This window comes from Bombina bombina, chromosome 6, assembly GCF_027579735.1.
Source record: "Bombina bombina isolate aBomBom1 chromosome 6, aBomBom1.pri, whole genome shotgun sequence".
In the NCBI taxonomy this organism is placed as follows: domain Eukaryota; kingdom Metazoa; phylum Chordata; class Amphibia; order Anura; family Bombinatoridae; genus Bombina; species Bombina bombina.
The window spans coordinates 314,126,145-314,150,857 of record NC_069504.1 but is presented as its reverse complement, the minus strand read 5'-3'; the positions used below and the strand labels follow the sequence as shown (position 1 = coordinate 314,150,857).

The following is a 24,713-nucleotide window of genomic DNA, read 5'->3' as shown; positions in this document are numbered from 1 at the left end:
AAAATCTCAGGGAAATGCAGTGTAGGCGAAGAATGCTTATTTGCACAGAGAGGGTTAATACCTCTGTTTTTAATGCTTTTTTTTAATTAGTCTCTAAGATGGAGATTGAGACCTATTAAAGCAACTCTGTTGTGTGGAGTGGGTTCATATGTACACGGCGCTGTAGGAGGCTCAGTGAGCGCACAGGGGGGCCCAAACCTTTTCTGGTATTATATGGATGTGCCAGTATGGGGCTACAGTTAATGGCAGGTGACTGCAATAATTGTAAGAAGCAGTGATTATGTGATGGAGGAAGCAGCCAAAAGGCTGTGGTCTCACCCAGATCGGCTACGATGTCAGTCTCCTCACCACAGCTGGTTGTATTGGGAGCGTGGTCGGGGTAATTCACTAGCTGCTAAGAGTCCTCACAAGATCTGCTGCCCCTGTGTTAGATCCTATTCACGGTGCTCCTGGTTTGCAGGCCTTCTTGATGTTTTGTAATCAGTCCAAAATGGCTGCGATTCGCGCCAAACAGCCGGCAACCTGCGCATCAGGATACACCCTCCAGTGGCTCACCACAGGCCCCCGTGCCACTGACCAGACTCACTCCCTCTTCACTCCCACTCCTGGGACGAATGCCCCTCACTCCAATCAGGCCCAGCACTGACTCCCCGGAGGCCGTGTCCTGACAGTCTCAGTTGGCTCTCTTGGCCCGAGATCAGCAGCTCGGACAGCTAGTGCAGCAGCGCTGCGCAGTGTAACCTAGTCTTCAGCTCCAGAGCAGATCCCCGACCCTCCGGAGCACAAAAGGCTCTGTGCTGTAGCTTGAGGAGACAATCTCTTCCACTAAGGGTAGGCTGGGGCTGTATAGCCTGGTGCAAGGTGCAAAGAGACACAGCACCCTCCTGATGATAGAAAGGAGAGATGTCAAAAGTGCAGAATCAGTATCCTGTAGGGTAAAAGACACCTAAGGGACTAAATATCTTAGAATTAAAGCTCTTTTAGCTGCTTTTTCAAAGTTTGGAACACGGAGCTCCACAAATGTGCTTCCTCTCAGCACGGCAGTTAACTCTGCCCCCCAAATTAATTTATTTTATGGTGGTGAGAGTCCATAAGCTATTATTCCTGAGATTCAACTCCTGGCAAAAAGGAGGAGACAAAGATGTCCAAAGCTCTAAAAGCATTTAATCCCTACCACCCCTCTGGTATTCTACTCTGAAGTATAGCCAAGAAAGTAGAAGTAGAAAGGTAGGAAAGGACACAGTAGAGAAAATGAGGTGCAAACTAGAACTGCTACCAGAAAAAAATTCTTGTGGACTCTCACCACCATGAAAGAAATGAATTTATCCCGAAAGCATACATTTTGCTTTCTTATATAATGTGGTGAGAGTCCACTCCTGGGAACTAATACCTAATCTGTGGACGCTATGAGTAATTGGACGGATAACATTTTTTTAGACAGGCACCTAATTACCAGACACTACTGCCTAAAGGTCTTTCCTACCAAACACATCAGAGAGGTAGAATTTAGAGAAAGTATGTTGCTACCTTGCAAATGTATTTAAAGGGACAGTATACACTAGAATATTTATTGTTTAAAAATATAGATAATCCCTTTATTACCCATAGTTTTGCATAACCAACACAGTTATATTAATACACGTTTTACCTCTGTGATTATCTTGTATCTAAGCCTTTGCAAACTTCCCCTTATTTCAGTTCTTTTTACAGACTTGCATTTTAGCCAATAAGTGCTGACTACTAGGAACTCCACGTGCATGAGCACAGTGTTATCTATATGAAACACATGAACTAACACCCTCTAATGGTGAAAAACTGTCAAAATACCCTGAGCTAAGAGGCGTCCTTCAAGGGCTTAGAAATTAGCATATGAACCTCCAAGATTTAGCTTTCAACTAAGAATACCAAGAGAACAAATCAAAATTGGTGATAGAAGTAAATTGGAAAATTGTTTAAAATTACACGCCCTATCTGAATAATGAAAGTTTGTTTTGGACTAGACTGTCCCTTTAATATACGCCTTATTATATAAGAGTATCCCACTTCCAAGTTAAGTTTGGTAATCACTCAGGATATTTACCCAAAAAGCTAAAGAACTGATGTGGCCCTTGGACCTTTATGTGGACCAAGGGACAAATAAATTAAAGAATTTTCTAAAAACCTTTGTAATTTAAAAGTAGTAATTTGAAACTAATGTTCTAACAATAGCCAAAATAAGTAAGAGGCCATCAAATGAAATCTTTGGATTAGGACAATCTTATGATTAATTATATAAAAAAAATTAGAAAGTCTTCAAGCAGAAGATATTGCTAAAAAAACAAAAACTTCCAAGACAGTAGCTAAATGTCCAAAGCTTGCAGGTTCGAAAAGAAAAACCTGTAAATATTGTTTAAAACAAAAATAGAGCCAGATTATGAGTAAAGCGCAAACATTTGATCCCGAACGATAAGGGGTTTATGGTGGGGGGTTTGCACTCATCGGGCTTACCGCTGGTATTACAAGTGAAAAGATTACTGCGACTTCAGAGCTATGGTTAACTGTTTTGTGAAACGTAAAAGTTGCACAAAACATAAAAAAGACATAAAAATACATTACAAAGTATAGTTACACTTATAATAACACCATTTTAAAAAAAATATTTCACACAAAAGTTATAAAGGTTCAAAGATATGAGGTTTCAGATCTTTAACATAGAGATACATACATATACATGTCTAAAGATGGATATGTATGTGTGTGTATATATATATATATATATATATATATATGTTCATATGTAATTATGTATTTATATATGTGTATATATGTATTTAAATACATATTTACACATATAAACACATAAATACATATGTACACATATATAGATGTGCATTGGAGACTTTGCTGTTAAGTAGATGAAAACATGTAGAAGCATTTTTATGCAATATTGATTTTTAATAAAGGTTTTAACAATGCATTTACTATAAATATTTGACATTCCAATACTATGGCCATGCTCTATGTATTTATATATATATCTGTATATTTCTATACCTTTATATAATCATGTAGATATATTTTTTCTCTGTGAAAAGGCACACTGTGCTAAAAGAGTGTGCACCCTGAGTTGCAATGGAAATGAACAGGCTTGGAAGTTATTCTACTATTGTTCTATCTCAGAAGTGCGGCTCTCTCTCTTCTGTTATTTATGCAAATTACTCTTAGGTCTCCCTAAGAGTAATGGGGGAAACCAGACGTGGACTCCTTGCACACATGCCCTTAGAGAGATACAACTGCACCTCACTGATGAGGCCAACAGAAGGCCGGAACAATCGTCTGGGATTGTTGTTTCTCTTGTTCAGAAAAGAATTGCCTGGTATTTTGGAGCTGGCTGTCATTGGGCAGGGTCAAACTGATATGCTAATGGATATTTTTTATCTGTGAAAAGGCACAGTGAGCTAAAAGAGTGTGCACCTTGAGTTGCAATGGAAATGAACAGGCATGGAAGTTATTCTAGAACAAAAAATTGTTTAGACTGTGATTGGTAGGGAACGTAGCTCACCTTTAAAAATGTTATCCCATAAGTTTACAAGTGAATTGTGATATAAGGTGGCGCAATTTAGCTTGCTATTCCCAATGAAAATGTATAAATATTTTAAAAGTTGCAGGTCATTATACACACCTGAATCTATATACTCCTTTTTGGAAAATATATGCAAATACACAATGGTAAATTAAAAATATACAATTTTATTGTTTAATAAATCCTTATAATTTATAATGAGCAAATTGTCATATATAGTATATGTATTTATGTAAAAACTGGACACCGGTGTCTGCTAAAATTCAATACATAAATGGTAAAAAATTATAAAAAATATCTATTCTTTGCACATGTATCTAATATAGTAATACTTGAGTTTTACAATGTTGCTAACAAAAATATGTCCGCAAATCTAAATAACCTGTCTGTTTTGAGATATCTGAATTATAATGTACTTCAAAGTTATACAATCTTATACATAAGAGTTCATATAAGGATTGTGGGGTTAATATCACAGTTAGCCCAATGTCTGTGGGCACAGTTAATAGAAATGTTATTCGTTTTGAGGCAAAATAGCCCAATAGTACCTTATAGTGTTTCTGAATGAATACACTATTAGCAGTGAATCCTTGGTGGAAAAAAATTTGTTGTATATATATCCCCAAAAGGTCTCCGTAGAGAACTGTGCTTTTATTTTCTATGGGAGGTGAATAGCATTCAGTGTTGGTAAATTTATGTTACTCCGATGGTCATCTGTTTGTTGGGACCCTGCTCACTTTATGTTGGCTCTATTTTGTAACGGTCTTTCATTCACCGTTCCTGTGGGTCTTTGCTCCGTGGCTATGATGCTGATATAGCATTTTCCTTAGCAGTTTTCTTCTTGCGGTCCGTGGCTAACCGCTTCCTGCTGTTGTAACCGCTCCTGTTTAGTGAACCCCTCGGTGTTAGGGGTGGCTCCTTGCTCCTCAATGCGGTCAGGTTGTATACAGCTAGTTGAATGAGGGTGGCGGTTTTCCTTACCGGACTTTAGATAGATGGTGTGTTTTTGATTTTTCAAAGTTGGCAAATGGCTCCGTTTTTTCTCTGTTCACCTGTGCACCTCAATCAGTGTGGCAGGTTCTCTGGTATCAACGCGTTTCGGCTGGGCAGCCTGTAGTTTAACTCTTCAAATGCTGTTTTTATCTGACGTATGACAGTTATTTACATAAATTTTAGCAATTGTTTATACATCGCAAATATAGTGTAAGTATGCTTTAGGCTAAATGAAATGAATTATTATCTTAAAATCAATAAACTACTAAAATACTATTATATTATTAAAATTCTTATATTTAGAATTAATGGATATCTATTAATAGGTGTTTTGGACGTGCTCTAAAATTACCATAATATCTAAATTATATCTAGATTAATGGCAGCACATAGAATAGTTTTTTACTTTGATATGGATAGTCATTGTAAGAACCAACAGGAATATACAGATATATATATGGTAATTTTGGCACTGGGAGTAAAGCTGTTAGTCAACCGTATGTTCTTATTTTATATTGTTCTGATTTTACTAGTCCTGTCTTATACTGAAGCTAAATTAATTCACCTGGTGTTTTAGATATACGTGTTGTATGGGTGGGTTTAAATAACTTGTGAAGTGTATATATTAAATATATATTATAAAATATTTGAGACATTTTAGTCTCAAATTAATACTTTGCTTAAATTAATTAGGGACCAACATGGTCTTTTAATTTGATGAAATCGTGGTTCTCTAATTTGAATATTAGTACTAACGTATTTTAATATTCATGCTAGACAGTTTTGGATTATTATTAATATAATCCTATAACAAGGGATCAAACTAATAGATTGGTTATAGTGAGATCCACTGTATAGTTATACTTTGCTTAAATTTTTTTTTAATATGATCTTAAAACATATACGCCTAGATTTACAGTTCTGCGTTAGCCGTCAAAACCAGCGTTAAGGGGTCCTAACGCTGGTTTTGGCCGGCCGCTGGTATTTAGAGTCTTGTAGGTAAGGGTCTAACGCTCGCTTTCCAGCCGCAACTTTTACATACCGCAGATCCCCTTACGTCAATTGCGTATCCTATCTTTTCAATGGGATCTTTCTAACGCTGATATTTAGAGTCTTGGCTGAAGTGAGCGTTAGAACTCTAACGGCAAGACTCCAGCCGCAGAAAAAAGTCAGGAGTTAAGACCTTTATGGGCTAATGCCGGTTTATAAAGCTCTTAACTACTGTGCTCTAAAGTACACTAACAACCATAAACTACCTATGTACCCCTAAACCGAGGTCCCCCCACATCGCCGCCACTCTAATAAAACATTTTAACCCCTAATCTGCCGACCGCACACCGCCGCAACCTACATTATCCCTATGTACCCCTGATCTGCTGCCCCTAACATCGCCGACACCTACATTATATTTATTAACCCCTAATCTGCCTCCCCCCAACGTCGCCGCTACCTTACTACACTTATTAACCCCTAATCTGCCGACCGGACATCGCCGCTACCATAATAAATGTATTAACCCCTAAAGCTAAGTCTAACCCTAACACCCCCCTAAGTTAAATTTAATTTAAATCTAACAAAATAAAATAAATCTTATTAAATAAATTAATCCTATTTAAAGCTAAATACTAAATATAAACCCTCATATAGCTACAATATAATGAATAATTATATTGTAGATATTTTAGCATTTATATTTATTTTACAGGCAACTTTGTATTTATTTTAACTAGGTACAATAGCTATTAACCTCTTAAGGACATATGACGGAATTTTTCCATCATAAAACAATTGAGCAAACTGAAAGCTGTGTCTTTAAAGGGTTAAATAGTTAATAACTATTTAATAGCTACCTAGTTAAAATAATAACAAAATTACCTGTAAAATAAATCCTAACCTAAGTTACAATTAAACCTAACACTACACTATAATTAAATAAATTAAATAAATTACCTACAATTATCTACAATTAAATCAACTAAACTAAATTACCAAAAAAACAAACACTAAATTTCAAAAAATAAAAAAAGATTACAAGAATTTTAAACTAATTACACCTACTCTAAGCCCCCTAAAAATAACAAAGCCCCCCAAAATAAAAAATGCCCTACCCTATTCTAAAATAAAAAGTTAACAGCTCTTTTACCTTACCAGCCCTTAAAAGGGCCTTTTGCGGGGCATGCCCCAAAGAAAACAGCTCTTTTGCATTTAAAAACGCATACAATACCCCCCCAAGATACCCCTAATCTAACCCAAATCCCCCTTAAAAAACCTAACACTAAGCCCCTGAAGATCTCCCTACCTTATCTTCACCATGCCGGGTATCACCGATCCGTCCAGAAGAGGGTCCGAAGTCTTCATCCTATCCGGCAAGAAGAGGTCCAGAAGAGGTCCAGACGAGGGTCCGAAGTCTTCATCCTATCCGGCAAGAAGAGGACATCCGGACCAGTAGACATGTTCATCCAGGCGGCGTCTTCTATCTTCATCCATACGGCGCGGAGCGGGACCATCTTGAAGCAGCCGACGTGGATCCATCCTCTTCTTCTGGCGTCTCCCAACGAATGAAGGTTCCTTTAAGTGACGTCATCAAAGATGGCGTCCCTTGAATTCCGATTGGCTGATAGGATTCTATCAGCCAATCGGAATTAAGGTAGGAAAAAATCTGATTGGCTGATTAAATCAGCCAATCAGTTTCAAGTTCAATCCGATTGGCTGATTGGATCAGCCAATCAGATTGAGCTTGCATTCTATTGGCTGTTCCGATCATGCCAATAGAATGCAAGCTCAATCTGATTGGATCAGCCAATCGGATTGAACTTGAATCTGATTGGCTGATTCAATCAGCCAATCAGATTTTTCCTACCTTAATTCCGATTGGCTGATAGAATCCTATCAGCCAATCGGAATTCGAGGGACGCCATCTTGGATGACGTCACTTAAAGGAACCTTCATTCTTCGGGAGTCGCCGAAAGAAGAGAATGGATCCGCTTCGGCTGCTTCAAGATGGTCCTGCTCCGCGCCGGATGGATAAAGATAGAAGACGCCGCCTGGATGAACATGTCTACCAGTCCGGATGTCCTCTTCTTGCCAGATAGGATGAAGACTTCGGACCCTTTTCTGGACCTCTTCTTGCCGGATAGGATGAAGACTTCGGACCCTCTTCTGGACGGATCGGTGATACCCGGCATGGTGAAGATAAGGTAGGGAGATCTTCAGGGTCTTAGTGTTAGGTTTTTTAAGGGGGTTTGGGTTAGATTAGGGGTATGTGGGTGGTGGGTTGTAATGTCGGGGGGTATTGTATGCTTTTTTAAAATGCAAAAGAGCTGTTTTCTTTGTAGCATGCCCCGCAAAAGGCCCTTTTAAGGGCTGGTAAGGTAAAAGAGCTGTTAACTTTTTATTTTAGAATAGGGTAGGGCATTTTTTTATTTTGGGGGGCTTTGTTATTTTTTTAGGGGGCTTAGAGTAGGTGTAATTAGTTTAAAATTCTTGTAATCTTTTTTTATTTTTTGAAATGTAGTGTTTTGGTTTTTTTTGTAATTTAGTTTAGTTGATTTAATTGTAGATAATTGTAGGTAATTTATTTAATTTATTTAATTATAGTGTAGTGTTAGGTTTAATTGTAACTTAGGTTAGTATTTATTTTACAGGTAATTTTGTTATTATTTTAACTAGGTAGCTATTAAATAGTTATTAATTATTTCCTTTGTTGAACATTTAAATTCTAACGATAGGGGTTTGGTATTCACAAGTTCTATCAATAAGAAATCAATCGTGTATCTGGATCTTAATTTATGCTTTACTGAAGGGAAGGTGACTAGCACCACTTTTTTTAAGACAGTTGATTGTAATAGCTATTTAGATTTTAAGAGTTGTCACTATCATGCATGGAAACAGAATGTACCGTATGGTCAGTTTAAGCGTATCCGCCGAAACTGCAGTACCCTCTCCGATTTTGACTCTCAAAGTTTGATCTTGAGAGAACGTTTTTTGGAGAAAAATTATCCACTTAGTATCATTGAAAAAGGTTATAGAAGGGCCAGATCTGATGACAGGAATAATTATTTTTCTAGTTCAAGTGAACTACTAAAACAAAAAACTAATATCAACATAAATGAATCTCCCCTATTTATAACACAATATAATTCTAATCACGAATTAATTAGACATATTTTGAAAAAGCATTGGGACATTCTGACTAAGGACCCTATTTTGGGCAATGTGAAAGGTAGAAAACCAAAGGTTGTCTATAGGAGAGCACCAACCCTAAAGACTCTGCTAGCTCCCAGTAAAGTAGTTAAACATAAGAGACAATCTATTCCTGTTAAATCTATGTTAAGTGTATTACCCTCTGGCTCTTATAGATGTAGAGCTAGCAGATGCAAGATGTGTCATTTTATTGACAACAAACAGAAAATCTTTCGGTCCAATATAACCAATAGATCATATTCCATTATTGGCCATGTTTCTTGTGCTTCTGATCACGTCGTATATTTGCTTACATGTATGTGTGGAGTCCAATATGTGGGACGTACCTGTAGGCGCTTTAGCACTAGGTGGTCCGAACACCAGCGCAATATGAAGAACAATTATAAGAACCATAGTGTCTCCAGGCACTGTAACAATGTTCACAATGGTGACACGAATTGTTATTCTGTGACCCCTATTGAGCATATACCCAAATCCCATTTATATAATCAATACTTCAGATTGAGACAGAGATAAACTTATTGGATCCATGTGCTAAAATGCATGCATCCTGATGGACTCAATCTATGTGTTGATCTAGCGGCTTTTCATTAGATGTTTTTTATGTGTTTTTTTATGTGTCTTTCTATCATTGTTTTGAGAATTTTTTATTCAATTATATACTCAGTGGGGTTTCCTATTGGGGGTATTTATTTGGATTTTAATTGTGAGTGTTAGTGGAGTACTACAAATTATTAATTTACTCCACTCTACTGGTCTATTAATAATGAGCCTTTACAGATCTACAAGGATCTTTTTACTATGAATGTCTGAATTTGCATATCAATATATGTTGTCAGTGATATTAAATTATTATTTTTTCTGTCTTGATGAGTGCTATTTATATGTTGAGGCAAATGTTTATCAATTTTTTATTCTGCTTATTTATGCCAAATATGATTTAGCATGGTATCTGTGGTCCCCTGCGATATATATATATATAACTATTTTTATCGCTTATATGTACTCTGGACTGCTTCCCGCCCCGTTATTCCTTATCCTTCTTTCCCTACTCCCTTTCCTTCCCTTTTTCCATTGATCCTTTCCCTACCTTGCATTCTATTTGATCATACTTAATTTATTATTAATTAATTTCTAATCTATTTCTTATCATTTAAGTTATTATATAAGCGAATATGTTTTGAATTTAATAATATGTATTAGATGTTTCTTATTTCATACTGTTTTTAACATTTATATTGCGGTAATTTTTATCTGATGAATATGATTTAAGTCCATCCACTGCTCGGGCCTTTGATACACTCCCCAGTGGAGATTTTCACATACCACGTCATTCCTCCTACTGCCTACCATTGGATGGAGGTGTGTGAGGGGTCGGAGCATTGTGATTGGCCCAGGTGTGTTTTAAATAGAGCAGGTATACCTTGTTCAGTATCAGCCTGATGAAACGACTTTGTTCGAGAAACGCGTTGCTGTACGCTTGATTTTTACCTGTTTATACTCAATAAACCCACTGAGTATTCCACACCTGCCTGACTGTTTATTTTGCTGCTGACGAATCTTTTGGCTTGCTGCCTGGGCGGTTATCTTGGTGATCTGTTTGCCGAGATTCTGCTCTGCTGATTGGTTTCCTGTCTGTGCTGGTTCCTGCTCTGACGCTGCCTATGGAATATCACGGATTGGTCATCCATTCCATGCTTGTCTGACGGGCGACTTTAGGTTCCGTCCTGCTTGTTCTGGTACACGTTTGTACCGCCGCTCTTGTGAGTACCCTCGGCTGCGGGTCGTTCTGTCCTCTACATCTTCCTGGTGTTTAGACGATACTTGTCCCATGAGGCGCCTCTCTTGTCTGTCTTAACAGGTTATTCTTCTCATAATAGCTATTGTACCTAGTTAAAATAAATACAAAGTTGCCTGTAAAATAAATATAAATGCTAAAATAGCTACAATATAATTATCCGTTATATTGTAGCTATATTAGGGTTTATTTAACAGGTAAGTATTTAGCTTTAAATAGGATTAATTTATTTAATAAGATTTATTTTATTTCGTTAGATTTAAATTAAATTTAACTTAGGGGGGTGTTAGAGTTAGACTTAGCTTTAGGGGTTAATACATTTATTATAGTAGCGGCAAGGTCCGGTCGGCAGATTAGGGTTTAATAAGTTTAGTAAGGTAGCGGCGACGTTGGGGGGGGGGGGGGGCAGATTAGGGGTTAATAAATATAATGTAGGTGTCGGCGATGTTAGGGGCAACAGATTAGGGGTACATAGGGATAATGTAGGTTGCGGTGGTGTGCGGTCGGCAGATTAAGGGTTAAAAAATTTTATTAGAGTGGCGGCGATGTGGGGGGACCTCGGTTTAGGGGTACATAGGTAGTTTATGGTTGTTATTTAATTAAAGCTAAGTATTTAGCTTTAAATAGGATTAATTTATTTAATAAGATTTATTTTATTTCATTAGATTTAAATTAAATTTAATTTAGGGGGGTGTTAGGGTTAGGGTTAGACTTAGCTTTAGGGGTTAATACATTTATTAGAGTAGCGGCGAGGTCCGGTCAGGAGATTAGGGGTTAATACTTGAAGTTAGGTGTCAGCGATGTTAGGGAGGGCAGATTAGGGGTTAATACTATTTATTATAGGGTTTTTGAGGTGGGAGTGAGGCGGTTTAGGGGTTAATACATTTATTATAGTGGCGGCGAGGTCCAGTCGGCAGATTAGGGGTTAATAAGTGTAGTAAGGTAGCGGCGACGTTGGGAGGGGGCAGATTAGGGGTTAATAAATATAATATTGGGGTCGGCGATGTTAGGGGCAGCAGATTAGGGGTAAATAGCTATAATGTAGGTTGCGGCTGTGTACGGAGCAGCAGATTAGGGGTTAATAATAAAATGCAGGGGTTAGCGATAGCGGGGGCGGCAGATTAGGGGTTAATAAGTGTAAGGTTAGGGGTGTTTAGACTCGGGGTACATGTTAGGGTGTTAGGTGCAGACTTAGGAAACAATGGGGCTGCGATAGGAGCTGAACGCTGCTTTTTTTTCAGCTCAAACTGCCCCATTGTTTCCTATGGGGATATCGTGCACGAGCACGTTTTTGAAGCTGGCTGCGTCCGTAGGCAACGCTGGTATTTAGAGTTGAAGTGGCGGTAAATATGCCTTTACACTCCTTTTTGGAGCCTAACGCAGCCCTTCAGAGAACTCTAAATACCAGCGTTGTTTAAAAGGTGCAGGGGGAAAAAACACGCGTAGCTAACGCACCCCTTCTAACGCAAAACTCTAAATCTAGGTGATAGTTTATATTCAGTTGTTAGGACATATATTTTTTATTTTTTGGTTTGTTAAGACATATATTTTAGTTTTTTTTGCTATTGTGTAGTGAAATTTACCGTGGAAGTTATTCTAGCTTTTGTTCTATCTCAGGAGTGCGGCTCTCTCTCTTCTGTTTTATATATATATATATATATATATATATATATATATATATATATATATATATACAGGGAGTGCAGAATTATTAGGCAAGTTGTATTTTTGAGGATTAATTTTATTATTGAACAACAACCATGTTCTCAATGAACCCAAAAAACTCATTAATATCAAAGCTGAATAGTTTTCGAAGTAGTTTTTAGTTTGTTTTTAGTTATAGCTATTTTAGGGGGATATCTGTGTGTGCAGGTGACTATTACTGTGCATAATTATTAGGCAACTTAACAAAAAACAAATATATACCCATTTCAATTATTTATTTTTACCAGTGAAACCAATATAACATCTCAACATTCACAAATATACATTTCTGACATTCAAAAAAAAACAAAAACAAATCAGTGACCAATATAGCCACCTTTCTTTGCAAGGACACTCAAAAGCCTGCCATCCATGGATTCTGTCAGTGTTTTGATCTGTTCACCATCAACATTGCGTGCAGCAGCAACCACAGCCTCGCAGACACTGTTCAGAGAGGTGTACTGTTTTCCCTCCTTGTAAATCTCACATTTGATGATGGACCACAGGTTCTCAATGGGGTTCAGATCAGGTGAACAAGGAGGCCATGTCATTAGATTTTCTTCTTTTATACCCTTTCTTGCCAGCCACGCTGTGGAGTATTTGAACGCGTGTGATGGAGCATTGTCCTGCATGAAAATCATGTTTTTCTTGAAGGATGCAGACTTCTTCCTGTACCACTGCTTGAAGAAGGTGTCTTCCAGAAACTGGCAGTAGGACTGGGAGTTGAGCTTGACCCCATCCTCAACCCAAAAAGGCCCCACAAGCTCATCTTTGATGATACCAGCCCAAACCAGTACTCCACCTCCACCTTGCTGGCGTCTGAGTCGGACTGGAGCTCTCTGCCCTTTACCAATCCAGCCACGGGCCCATCCATCTGGCCCATCAAGACTCACTCATTTCATCAGTCCATAAAACCTTAGAAAAATCAGTCTTGAGATATTTCTTGGCCCAGTCTTGACGTTTCAGCTTGTGTGTCTTGTTCAGTGGTGGTCGTCTTTCAGCCTTTCTTACCTTGGCCATGTCTCTGAGTATTGCACACCTTGTGCTTTTGGGCACTCCAGTGATGTTGCAGCTCTGAAATATGGCCAAACTGGTGGCAAGTAGCATCTTGGCAGCTGCACGCTTGACTTTTCTCAGTTCATGGGCAGTTATTTTGCGCCTTGGTTTTTCCACACGCTTCTTGCGACCCTGTTGACTATTTTGAATGAAACGCTTGATTGTTCGATGATCACGCTTCAGAAGCTTTGCAATTTTAAGAGTGCTGCATCCCTCTGCAAGATATCTCACTATTTTTGACTTTTCTGAGCCTGTCAAGTCCTTCTTTTGACCCATTTTGCCAAAGGAAAGGAAGTTACCTAATAATTATGAACACCTGATATAGGCTGTTGATGTCATTAGACCACACCCCTTCTCATTACAGAGATGCACATCATCTAATATGCTTAATTGGTAGTAGGCTTTTGAGCCTATACAGCTTGGAGTAAGACAACATGCATAAAGAGGATGATGTGGTCAAAATACTAATTTGCCTAATAATTCTGCACTCCCTGTATATATATGTGTATAGATATTTATTTTACCAAAAAAAATCAGATATATGTAGAAATATTTATTTAAGAATAAATAGAACAAATTTTGTTATTTGAAAAACACTAATGTAAAATATTCATATTTTCAAGTTTGGTTAGCGCAAATGAGAATATGCGATCAAGTTTGCGCGAGAGTGAGGTGTTAATTTTTTTTTCCACTTTTTTTCTCCCTTGACTTCTATGGGGGAATACGTGAATGCGCATAGCTTCAGCTTTTTGCGCTTGTCAGGTTAGCGCGAGAGCGAAAACAGTTTACTTTCACCTCATAATTTGAAAGCAACCCAAAAAGTGCAAAAAGCTTACTTCTAGCGCAACTAATGCTCGAGCTGAAGTGTTAATTTGCGCCCCACATGTAATCTGGCCCTTAATGTTTCAAATAGGAGAAATCTGTTTAGACACTGGGTATATCTTAACTGTGGGTCTGATATTTAAAAGTTTGCCAGCATGGAGAGAAATCATGCAAAATCTTTTTTTTCACCTGTTATTGTAATGTAGGTGTCTCTCCTTCACATCAAGAACTCAGCATAGTGAGAATAATATCTTTCAAATTAAAATTTGTGTTTGTAAAAAAATTTTAGGGACATCTCCTTACTGATCTTAGATCATCTCTCCTGATTGTAGAGCTTTTGAATATCAGGCCCTAAGACTGAACAAAGCATTGATGTCAAGGCACTTAGCAATTTTCCTATAGGATGAAACAGAAAAAGCCAAAATATAACTCTTTAAAAAGTTCTCATCTAAACATAATTCCAAAAAGAAGAAGTCTTGGAATTCTATAATAATGCCAACAAATACCCTAGTTTTAAAAAGCAGGAAAGAAACAACTTTCTAAATCATTTGCAAAATTTTACTTTATGGTCTGAAATAAGTTGTTCAATACAGTATTAATGAAACCTCTGTGTTAAAAAAAAGGGGGTTCAATCTCTAATCCATCAAGATGAAAGTCTCAAGATCTTGATGATTGGAGAAAGCTTGACATCGGAATTATCTTTGCAACCCAAGTTCTGTATGGTCTGTCTGGAGCGTTCAGATTAATGTAGACGGTTCTATTTAATTGGAACTATGACTCTTGAAAACAGAAGTTATCAGGTCAATCTCTGGTAGACCCTATTGTTCCACAATGTAGAAGAAAACTACTTAAAGGAGAAAACATGCCTGTGGAAGGGATTACCTACAAAATGTTTCTGTCAAACAAATGTTTCCAAGGAAACCAAACTCCCCGTGCTCTCCTGGACCCCATACTGAACTCCAATCCTAGAAAATGGTGTATGCAGAAATTATTTTCCAAGTTGGGTGAATAAAGAACACTTCCAGAAAATAGTTTGGAAAACTATCCACCGGGACAGAGATTGCCTCACTGAAGAAACTCTTAAGATTCTATGAGATAGTTAAGTAAAATTTTTGCACCATTGTCAAAGCCTACAAAGTTGAAGAGGTCTCATATAGAAAAGTTCGAAAGGAAGAACATCTGATGCTGCAAACATCAGACCTAACACTTCCATACACTGGCCTACAGATGGGTTGGAAATTGAATGTAGTTGTAAGCAAAGTTACTGTAACTTTGAGCTCTGATCCCTTAGGGAAAGCAGAATAGTCACTGTGTCTATAAGCACTCCTAGAAAAGAGACTCTTAATAAATTATAAAAAGAACTCCTAAATTAATTCTCCAACCATGTTTGCGAAGAAAGGACAGTATACTGTTTGTATGAAATACAGCTGAAGGAAAAAATGGAGCCTGAACCAATATACCATCCAGCTACAGAGCCACTGAACTACATGAGCTCTTTTTACAGACAAGAGAGTTCCTATAACTTTCATAAAAATTCTGGGAGCTGTAGATAGACCAAACGGAAGAGCTATAAACTAAAAAAAAAAAAATGGTCCTGAAAGGCAAATCTTAGAAACTGGAGATAGTCTAGGAATAGGAAGGAATGCATCCTTAAAATTAAATGTTGACATAAATTGACCCTGTTGAATAAGAAGAAGAATTGTCAAGATTGTTACAATTTGGAAAATAGGAACTCTGAGAAATATGTTTCAAGCCATTAAGTCCAAAATTGCTACAAACATTCCCTCTTTCTTGTGAATAATGGAAAAAGATGGAATAAAATCCTTTGCCTTGTTCCAAAACTGAAACTACAGCTAATAACATTTGGAAAGTCTTTTGGAATGTGAGACAGAAGACACCTTCCTCGAAAAGGCCTTGATTTGAAACCTATTCAGTAAACCTGGTAAAAAAGGCATAAACTTGTCCTACCAGAAAAAGAATCTGGTTTCAGGCTGTAACTTCATGCTGATTTGGAAGAGGAAGAAGGCTCATAAAATGCTTGGCCTTGTTCCAACTGGACTAAACTTCCTGAAAGATCTAAAAAAAATTCAGGTCATTGTCAGGAGGAGGAAGATTTTTGGTTCCTAGATTGACAAAAGGAACAAAAAATTACTAATTGCTCTATTTTTTCCTCTTAGACTTATTGTACTGATGGAGAAAAGTTCCTTTATATCTAGACACATTGGAAATGATAACTTCAAGACCAGGTCCAAATAAATTCTTCTTTAAAAAGGAGAGATAACATTCTATTTTTGGATAACCTGTTTGCTGATGATGACTTAAAAGCATAAAGCCCTTCTGGTCAGCACTGCTTAAGTCATATACATAATCCAAGTATGTCAACAATGAGACCTCAAATAAGTGCATTAGTTGACTTTAGAAGTTTCAAACAATTTTGAAAATATTCATCCACAGGGCCTTCTGAGATTTGCTCAGCCAAATTGCTTGCTGTAAAAGACTTTTTGATTAAATGTTTTCAATTTCATATCCATATTGTTCCTGGAAAATGTATTATCCTCCAAGGGAACAGTAGTGTGTTTGGCTAAAGCAAATTGGGCCATTCACTACTGGTAACATTCCCAAAACTCTACATTATAAGCCGGTAAAGGAGCCATTCTATTAAATTTAGAGGATGGAATAAAAGAGCAGACCAGGCTCAGTTCACTCTCTCAAAATTATTTAATAAAGCTTTAGGAACCGGTAAAAAAGCTCTAGTGACTTAGAAGAAGGTTTAAAAATCAAATCCAGTTGTTTGAAAGGTTTTTCCTCACATGATTTAGGGTCTTGGATGCCTAAAGTACAAAAACCTCTTTAAACAAAGAACTTAGATGTTTAAGCTTAAACATGAAATAGGTAGACTATGTCCTGATCAGTAAAAATCTCCTGATGATCATAAAAAAACTCACGTTCAGAAAACAATCTGAGGTGTCGGAGTCTGAAAACTAGAACGGCATCCTAAGATGTTCTGATCTCTGATGATGCAGAAGAACCTGATAATGTAACTTTAGGATGACTTTCAGACTTAGAACTTTTGCACATACTTTAAGGAGGCAAGGTTGCGATGACTAGCGAGTGCACAAACTTTTAAATCCTTTAGCAAAATATGAAGCACTCCTTTGTGTTGAGGAAACCAAGGGAAAACAGAATTCTTTTGAGAAAGGGCAGCATTATACTTTTTGAATTCCTAATGTGATCCATTCAGGAATTTCAAAGCTGTACCGGTAGCAAATATGCAAAATAGTAAATTCAAATGTGCATATTTGGATTAGGCTTAGCTGCCACAACTACAGAGCGCATAAACCTTTCAATCCTGGAGCAAATTCTTAAGCACTCATTTTTATTGAGGAAACAGAGGGAAGACAGATTTATTTAGAGGCAAGAGCAGTATTGCACTGTTAAAATGCCTAATATGAGTCTTTTAGGAATTGCAAAGCTTAACTGATAACAATGCTGCAAAACAGAAAATAAAATTGTCATCAGTTGATCTTCCCTCTAAAGGATCGTGTAAGGTAGTGGGGCAAATTTCAGTATGCTCCATGAAAGAATACACAGACAAAATAAATGAAGACAACCACTATTTTTATTATTTTACAGTGTTCCTTTTGTAGATTGTGATAATTTTTAATGGGCCAACAAAATCAATGTCTTTTTATTCCATAAGTTTTAAAGACCTCGCAGGTTTCTTCTTCATATTTAGATAAACACTGTCTGAAAGGGAGAAGCTTATATATCTTGTACATACAATGATTTAAAAAAAAGTAATTCAATTAACAAAAAGTCAGTCTTTAATAATAGTTTCCCATCAAGGCAGGGATGGAACACTGACGAATACATGAGGGAAGCAAACAGACGACTTCTGGATGGAATTTATTTCAAGAAACTCCCATCAAAACCCACTGAGGATTACAAAAGTGCATTGATAAAAATTATTAAATGCTTACCAAAAAACATCCAAAAACAAGTCTGCACCCTAATACCAGATTCCCCATCTCCAGGCAATTTTTACACGCTCCCAAAGATATACAAAACAGGTAGTCCAGGTCATCCTATATTCTCTGGCATCAACAAACTTACAGAAAACATATAAGAACTCATTGAACACATACTTAAGCCCCTAGTGCATGCTACAAAGAGCTTCCTACAGGACACCACTGATTTTCCATAAACTCAAAAGCATAAAAAAATACCAATAAACTCAATTCTGGTCACTATGTATGTCAGTTCCCTCTATAAAAACATCAGTCATGAGGATTCTTTATTAGCCTGTAAGAAATTTCTCTCCAAAAAGGGGAGGATACAGAGAATATCCTCAATTCCACTATACTTCAACTTGCAGAATTCCTCCTTAAACATAACAATTTCTGCTTTAAAGGAAAGCATTTCCTACTAATCATGGAAACACCTAAGAGAACAAGTATGCCCCCCAATATGCCAATCCTTTCATGGTTAATTTGAAACAGGAATTTATCAATAAAGAACAAATAAAACCACTGTAATATCTATGCTACCTTGATGACAGCATCCTTATTTGGACTGAAGGAGATTTGGCACTAAAACAGTTTCACAAATACTATTATAATTTCCACCCCACCTTTAATCTCACACTGGAACACTCCACCAAAAGTGTCAATTTTCTAGATACCACTGTTAAAATCCGTAAAGAAGGAAACATAACAACTACAATATACAAGAAACCAATAGATTGCAACAAAAACCTCCATAGTTCCAGCTTCAATCCTAGCCACATAAAAAATTAGTTATATATAGCCAAGCTATTTGGCCACTGCAGATGCTCAGATGAGGAGACAATAAATCAACATCAGTAATCGCTTCGTAACTTCATCATCCAACAAGGACATTCAGCATGACAAACAGACATAGAAATTTAGCACGCCATAAAAATACCCAGAAACAACCTTTTAAAATATAGAGCGGAAAAAGAGACCACCAGAGTCCCCCTGGTTATTACTTACAACAAAGCAACAACCCCACTAAAACATATTATTAAGATTTTCCAACCTATATTAAATAAGGATCAGAAATTCAGAGACATATTTACTGAACCACCAATCTTATCATACAGGCAACCCGCTAACCTACATAGACTACTCATCAAGAACAGACTGAATGGTGAAAAAACAGACACTCCTGGCACTAAACCCTGCAACAGGAGGAAAAGTGCCACATGCCAGCACATCAGTAATCCAACCACTCTACAGACAGCACATCAAAAGGCATTACTCATAAAAGTTTCATATATCTGCAAATCAAGGAATGAAATACATCTAATTAAGCACAAAAAGTGCCCTCATATGAAATATATAGGTGAAACAAAGCAACCACTAACAAAGGATGAATTATCACAGAAAAGCAAACACCACCCAGATACAGGAACACCAGTGGGTAAACATTTCACTCAACCTGGACAATCTGTATAGGATTAAAAAGAAAAATTACATTTAAAAGGGAAATTTTAAAAATACCCTTGATTGAAGGACTTTAGAATTAAATTATATCAAGCGTTTCAACTCCAGACATTCTGGCTTGATTCAATACTGGCTTTATGACACACTATGGTAGAGGTGTGAAACTATGCAATATCATACACATCTAGTCTGCTGTTTTCACACTTCCATCTCTGCCTTCATGAGATTTTATTGACAAGGGATGACTTGGGGTAATCCAGTTACCTGGAAAAAAAATATTTATTCATTATATGTACAAGATATATAGCCTCTCATTTTCAGACAACTTTTAGCTACATCTGAAGAAGAGACCTGTGAGGTCTTTAAAGTTTATAAAATAAAATGAAAAAAAAACTTGATTTTGCTGGTCCATTAAAAGGTATCACAATCTACTAAAGAAACATTCTCTGTCAGACCAATAAAGCAACAACCCTTTTCTTTTTACTGTAAATCCATTTAAAACTGTAAATCCATTTAAAACAGTGTAATTGGGACCTAGTAGAATATAGTCTGAGACATATGAGACAGACAGCCTCGGGCAAAATAGGTGTTAAAGGGAAAACCTACTTTTGTTACAATAGTAAATAATAATAATGCACTGCATAAAAATATAGCCTGTCATAATATTATTAAAAAACATTCTATCCTTTAGTAATGAAACATTTGAAAAATGGCTGCACTCAGAAAGGAGCAGTTGAACAATTTCAAAAAAGAGAGGAAAATAGCCCAGTTATTAACTAACTGTGTGCTAAGTCAGTACACAAAAACATAAAATACACAGGGATTCCTCATCAAATTTCCAAACAATTAAATCCTTTTTACTGTATATATATAACAGAGGGTATAAAGTTTTATAGAGATGCAACTCTCAGGTAAATTAGCTGAATAGTAAATAGCAGCTATTACCACATAATAATGTTTCCCCTGGCTATAATGTACCTCAAAATTGGTGTACCTACCAATATCCCGATGGCTATGTGAGTGCAAGACATGAATGCACTTACCTTAGATGCACCCACTCTACCATGCATACTGACTGCAGAAAAGACTGCTTCCGGTAGAGAGCCCATCCAGTGCTGTGTACATCACAGCAGAGGATCTATGTGTGGAGTATACTGATGACCCAACATGAAGCTAAAGGACTGGTCCCTGTGATAGGCTTGTGATGAATTCCTCACTGGGTGTAAATGTGTCAATTTACTCCAATTTCCCTTCTGTCTCTCAGAAGCAGCATTCTGTGGGAAAATTGACCTCAAATCAGTCTAAGGACCACTCTCAACAAAGAATCTGGAGCACATAAATTATTTACATTCCTCCTGTGGAGGCAAAGAAAAGACTAAAATACCAGAGAGGTGGGATGGATTAAGTGCTCGTAGAGCTTTGGAAATCTTTGCTTCATCCTAGTGGCAAGGAGTTGAATCTCAGAAATAACTGCTCATGGACTCTCACCACCTTATGAAAGAAATATTTAAAATCTTAGTCCACGGCAGTAATGCAACAGTTTAAAAAAAAATATGTTCATAAATCTGAAGTCTATATACATTATCTTTCTGCCCCCAAACAAATATAAAGAGAACTGATGTTGTAAGCTGTAGAGTTCAAAGGTATAAGTGAGACTTGAAAAGCTGCAACAATCATTTGCCTTACGATTGGCATAACTGATTGTTGCTAATTATATTAAATAAAAATGCTTACTGGGCAGTTGGCACCAGGGGCTGAGCACTACTTTTTAAGGTAATAAAAAGATTGAAAATGCTGATTTTATATACTTTCTATGGGTGTATGGTGCCTTTACTGTAATAATGTTTCTACCAAAAAAAGGAATGTTTACTGTCCCTTTAAAATGGGAGCTTAGCAGCTTACACTATTATTAGATGAGAACCTTAGAGTGCAGTAGATTCAGCTTTTCTACACTTAGTTCTTTACACTAAACTAAGCAAGCACATGACAGGTGTATAGCTAGTAGCACTGTTTAATAAAAATACACTATTTGAACAAAAATAGAGAGTACATCTATCTGAGAATAATAAACATCTATACAGTGTATGTAATAACTGAAGACAGAACTCTAAAGGTTGCTGATATAACATTGATACACACCACATATTACTCAAATTTCCAGAGCTTTGTCAAGGAAATGGGTTTAATTTCAACTAAGACCAAGAAAACAAGGTCAATTTTAAAATTAAAGTAAAATGGAACTTTTAACATGAGGACTCTATCTGAAACTATGAAATAATAATTTTGGCTTCCATGCTTCTTTAAAAAATTCTTACATGTGCTACAGCATAAAAATACATTAATATATCCATATTTGTACATAGAAGCCTATATGCAACACCCTAATACCAGCTGTAAAACAGAATAATTTTACACAGTCAACTTTACACAGTAATGTGCATGCAATTGGGCAACATAAGTTTAAATACAGTTTGACTATTCCCAAAAAGTCTTGCTTTTGGCTTCCACATTTATAGTTCAGATCTGCTTCTCAAAAGTAAAAGAGAACACTTGATCACATTTAAGTCACAGCATGATGAACTGCTGAATATCATCAATTTCCGAGCACAATTACATACCTTTTCATCTAAAGCTTTGTGATGCTCGAACAAGGATTTCAGAGCCTTAAGAACTTCAACTTCACTGGAAACTCCTGAGGGGGACTGTGCTTGGCGTTTTACGACTGTCATTCTCAAAGACCTTTCGTGTCTCGAAACAAGGCACTCCAAATGCTCCAGCAATAACTGTAGAATTTAACACAAAATACATTAAATTGCACTTTAACCATTGTCAAAACTGTATTAGAACAACTAAATATGATTATTAGTCTATTACTACTTATTCTAAAATCAGTATATATATATATATATATATATATATATATATATATATATATATATATATACACACACACACACAGTCTATTTACACACACACATATATATACATATACAGTATATATATATATATATATATATATATATATATATATATCCCCCGTGTGTGTCTGCACTCCCAATGCTGTGTAATCATCAACCAGGGTGCAAAGTCAATCAAGTATACAGTCTATATCCAATAAGGGACTGCACTCGCTGGATTTATCAGGATGAGTTTGACTTCCTCTGCACTACACATCCCATCCATCCGATACTCTATACCCTACCAAAAATACACAAGGACCAAATAAAACCACCTGGAAGACCATTGGCTCAATATGTTGATGTATTTCTACAACCTATCGTTAGATCCATGGACTCCTACATCAAAGACTCAGGTGAACTTATTAAGATACTTAACACTGTGGAGGGTATCACCCAGGATGATATCCTGGGAACTATGGATGTGAGGAGTTTCTACACGGTGATCCCTCATGCCGGGTGAATAAATGCAATTGCAGCAGCATTGGACCAGTACCCATATATAGGACCACCCACAACTTTTATCCTAAATATTCTTGAGAAATGTCTAGAATTGAACTATTTTCGCTTTGAAAATACTTTTTACCAGCAACTGACAGGGACTGCCATGGGATCTAATATGGCACCGTCTTATGCAAACCTTTATATGCAGCAATTTGAAAGTAACGTCATGGATGTGTTCAATCATGGAATGATAAGACATTATAGAAGGTACATTGATGATGTCTTCTTTGTGTGGCATGGACCAGTGGGACTCCTTACTGAATGGGTAACCAAACTCAATGCACTACCAAACCCAATCAAATTTGAGTTGAAATATGAGCCAGAGAAGATCGATTTCCTGGATTTACGGATTTATAAGAAACTTGATAGGTTATTCACGACCCTTTTTTCTAAACCTACTGACAGAAACTCATTGCTGGAAGCCACAAGCAATCACCCCCCACATACTCGGAAGACAATAATTAAATCACAGCTGATACGGGTTGTACGAAACAACACGGAGACCACAAATAGAGATCTCCAACTGGACCAGATGGCTGAGAAATTCCAACAAAGGGGATATAAGGATAACCTTATTAAGAAGGTGAGAGATTAAATTGAAACAAACATGGCACAAGACACTCCAGCAATCACTAGGAAAGAGACCCCAAGGATGGTCTTTACAACCACTTTTGACAGAGGAAAGAAACCATTGGCAGATTCAATTCGTAACAGGTGGGAGATTCTGGGCACAGACCGGACACTACCCTTTGGGCATATGGATCCACCAATCATGGGCTATAGACGGGGTAGAAGCCTGAGGGACATACTTATGCAAACAGATCCTCAACATAGTTACACCAAGAAATGGCTTAAAACTAACAAAATGGGTTGTTACAGATGCAAGGGCTGCACAACATGCAGTGGTATGATCCCATGCAAAGTATTCAGACACCCCCATACTAACCAGAAATTCACTATAAAGCTCTTCATCACCTGTACTACAAGCCATGTCGTATACCTACTGAGCTGTTGTTGTGGACATTTTTATGTTGGCAAAACAACAGACAACGCACGCTTAAGAATGGCAAACCATCGCTCAGCGATACGAACTGCTATCAACAAAGGGACCTCGGACCAACCGGTGGCAAGACATTTCTTGCAAGCAGGCCACAAGGTAACAGATTTACGCTTCATTTTAATTGACCACGTCCCCCCCCTCAGGCGTGGGGGTGACCGGGGCAGGACACTCTTGCAGATGGAGGCTAGATGGATCCATAGACTAGATACCATCTACCCCAGAGGATTAAACATGTCTAATGATTGGCACTGTTTCCTCTGAAGCCTTGACTTATCACAGTTATATATGCCCTTGTTTACAACAATGTATTCGTATTGACAGTACTTAGTGTATTATATATGCCTGTTAGGGTGCACTTTTACTGTACCTTTGATATGGTGACCCGCAGGTGCTGTGTTTTGAGCATCTTGATATTGCCTTGATATTTTTTTGATATTTTCTGTTTTTTTTATATTTTCTGCATTTTTGGCTCAGCTGATATGTCTACCTATAGTGTGCCCTCTTTTGATTGTGTCTCTTTAACTGAACTTGATTGCCATATGTATACAGGGGGTCAATGATATCCGTATTGAGATCCTACTTTACGAGT

At 37.2% G+C, this 24,713-nt stretch overlaps 1 protein-coding gene across 1 annotated transcript in view; it reads right to left on the bottom strand.

The window, feature by feature from the left end:
* The window catches only part of PPFIA2 (PTPRF interacting protein alpha 2), a 728,675-nt gene that overhangs the window by 457,146 nt on the left and 246,816 nt on the right, over window positions 1–24,713 (bottom strand). Inside the window, exon 3 of the mRNA XM_053716934.1 lies at window positions 22,222–22,386. Coding sequence (XP_053572909.1) covers window positions 22,222–22,386 — 165 coding nt within the window. The remainder of the gene's footprint in view (window positions 1–22,221; window positions 22,387–24,713) is intronic.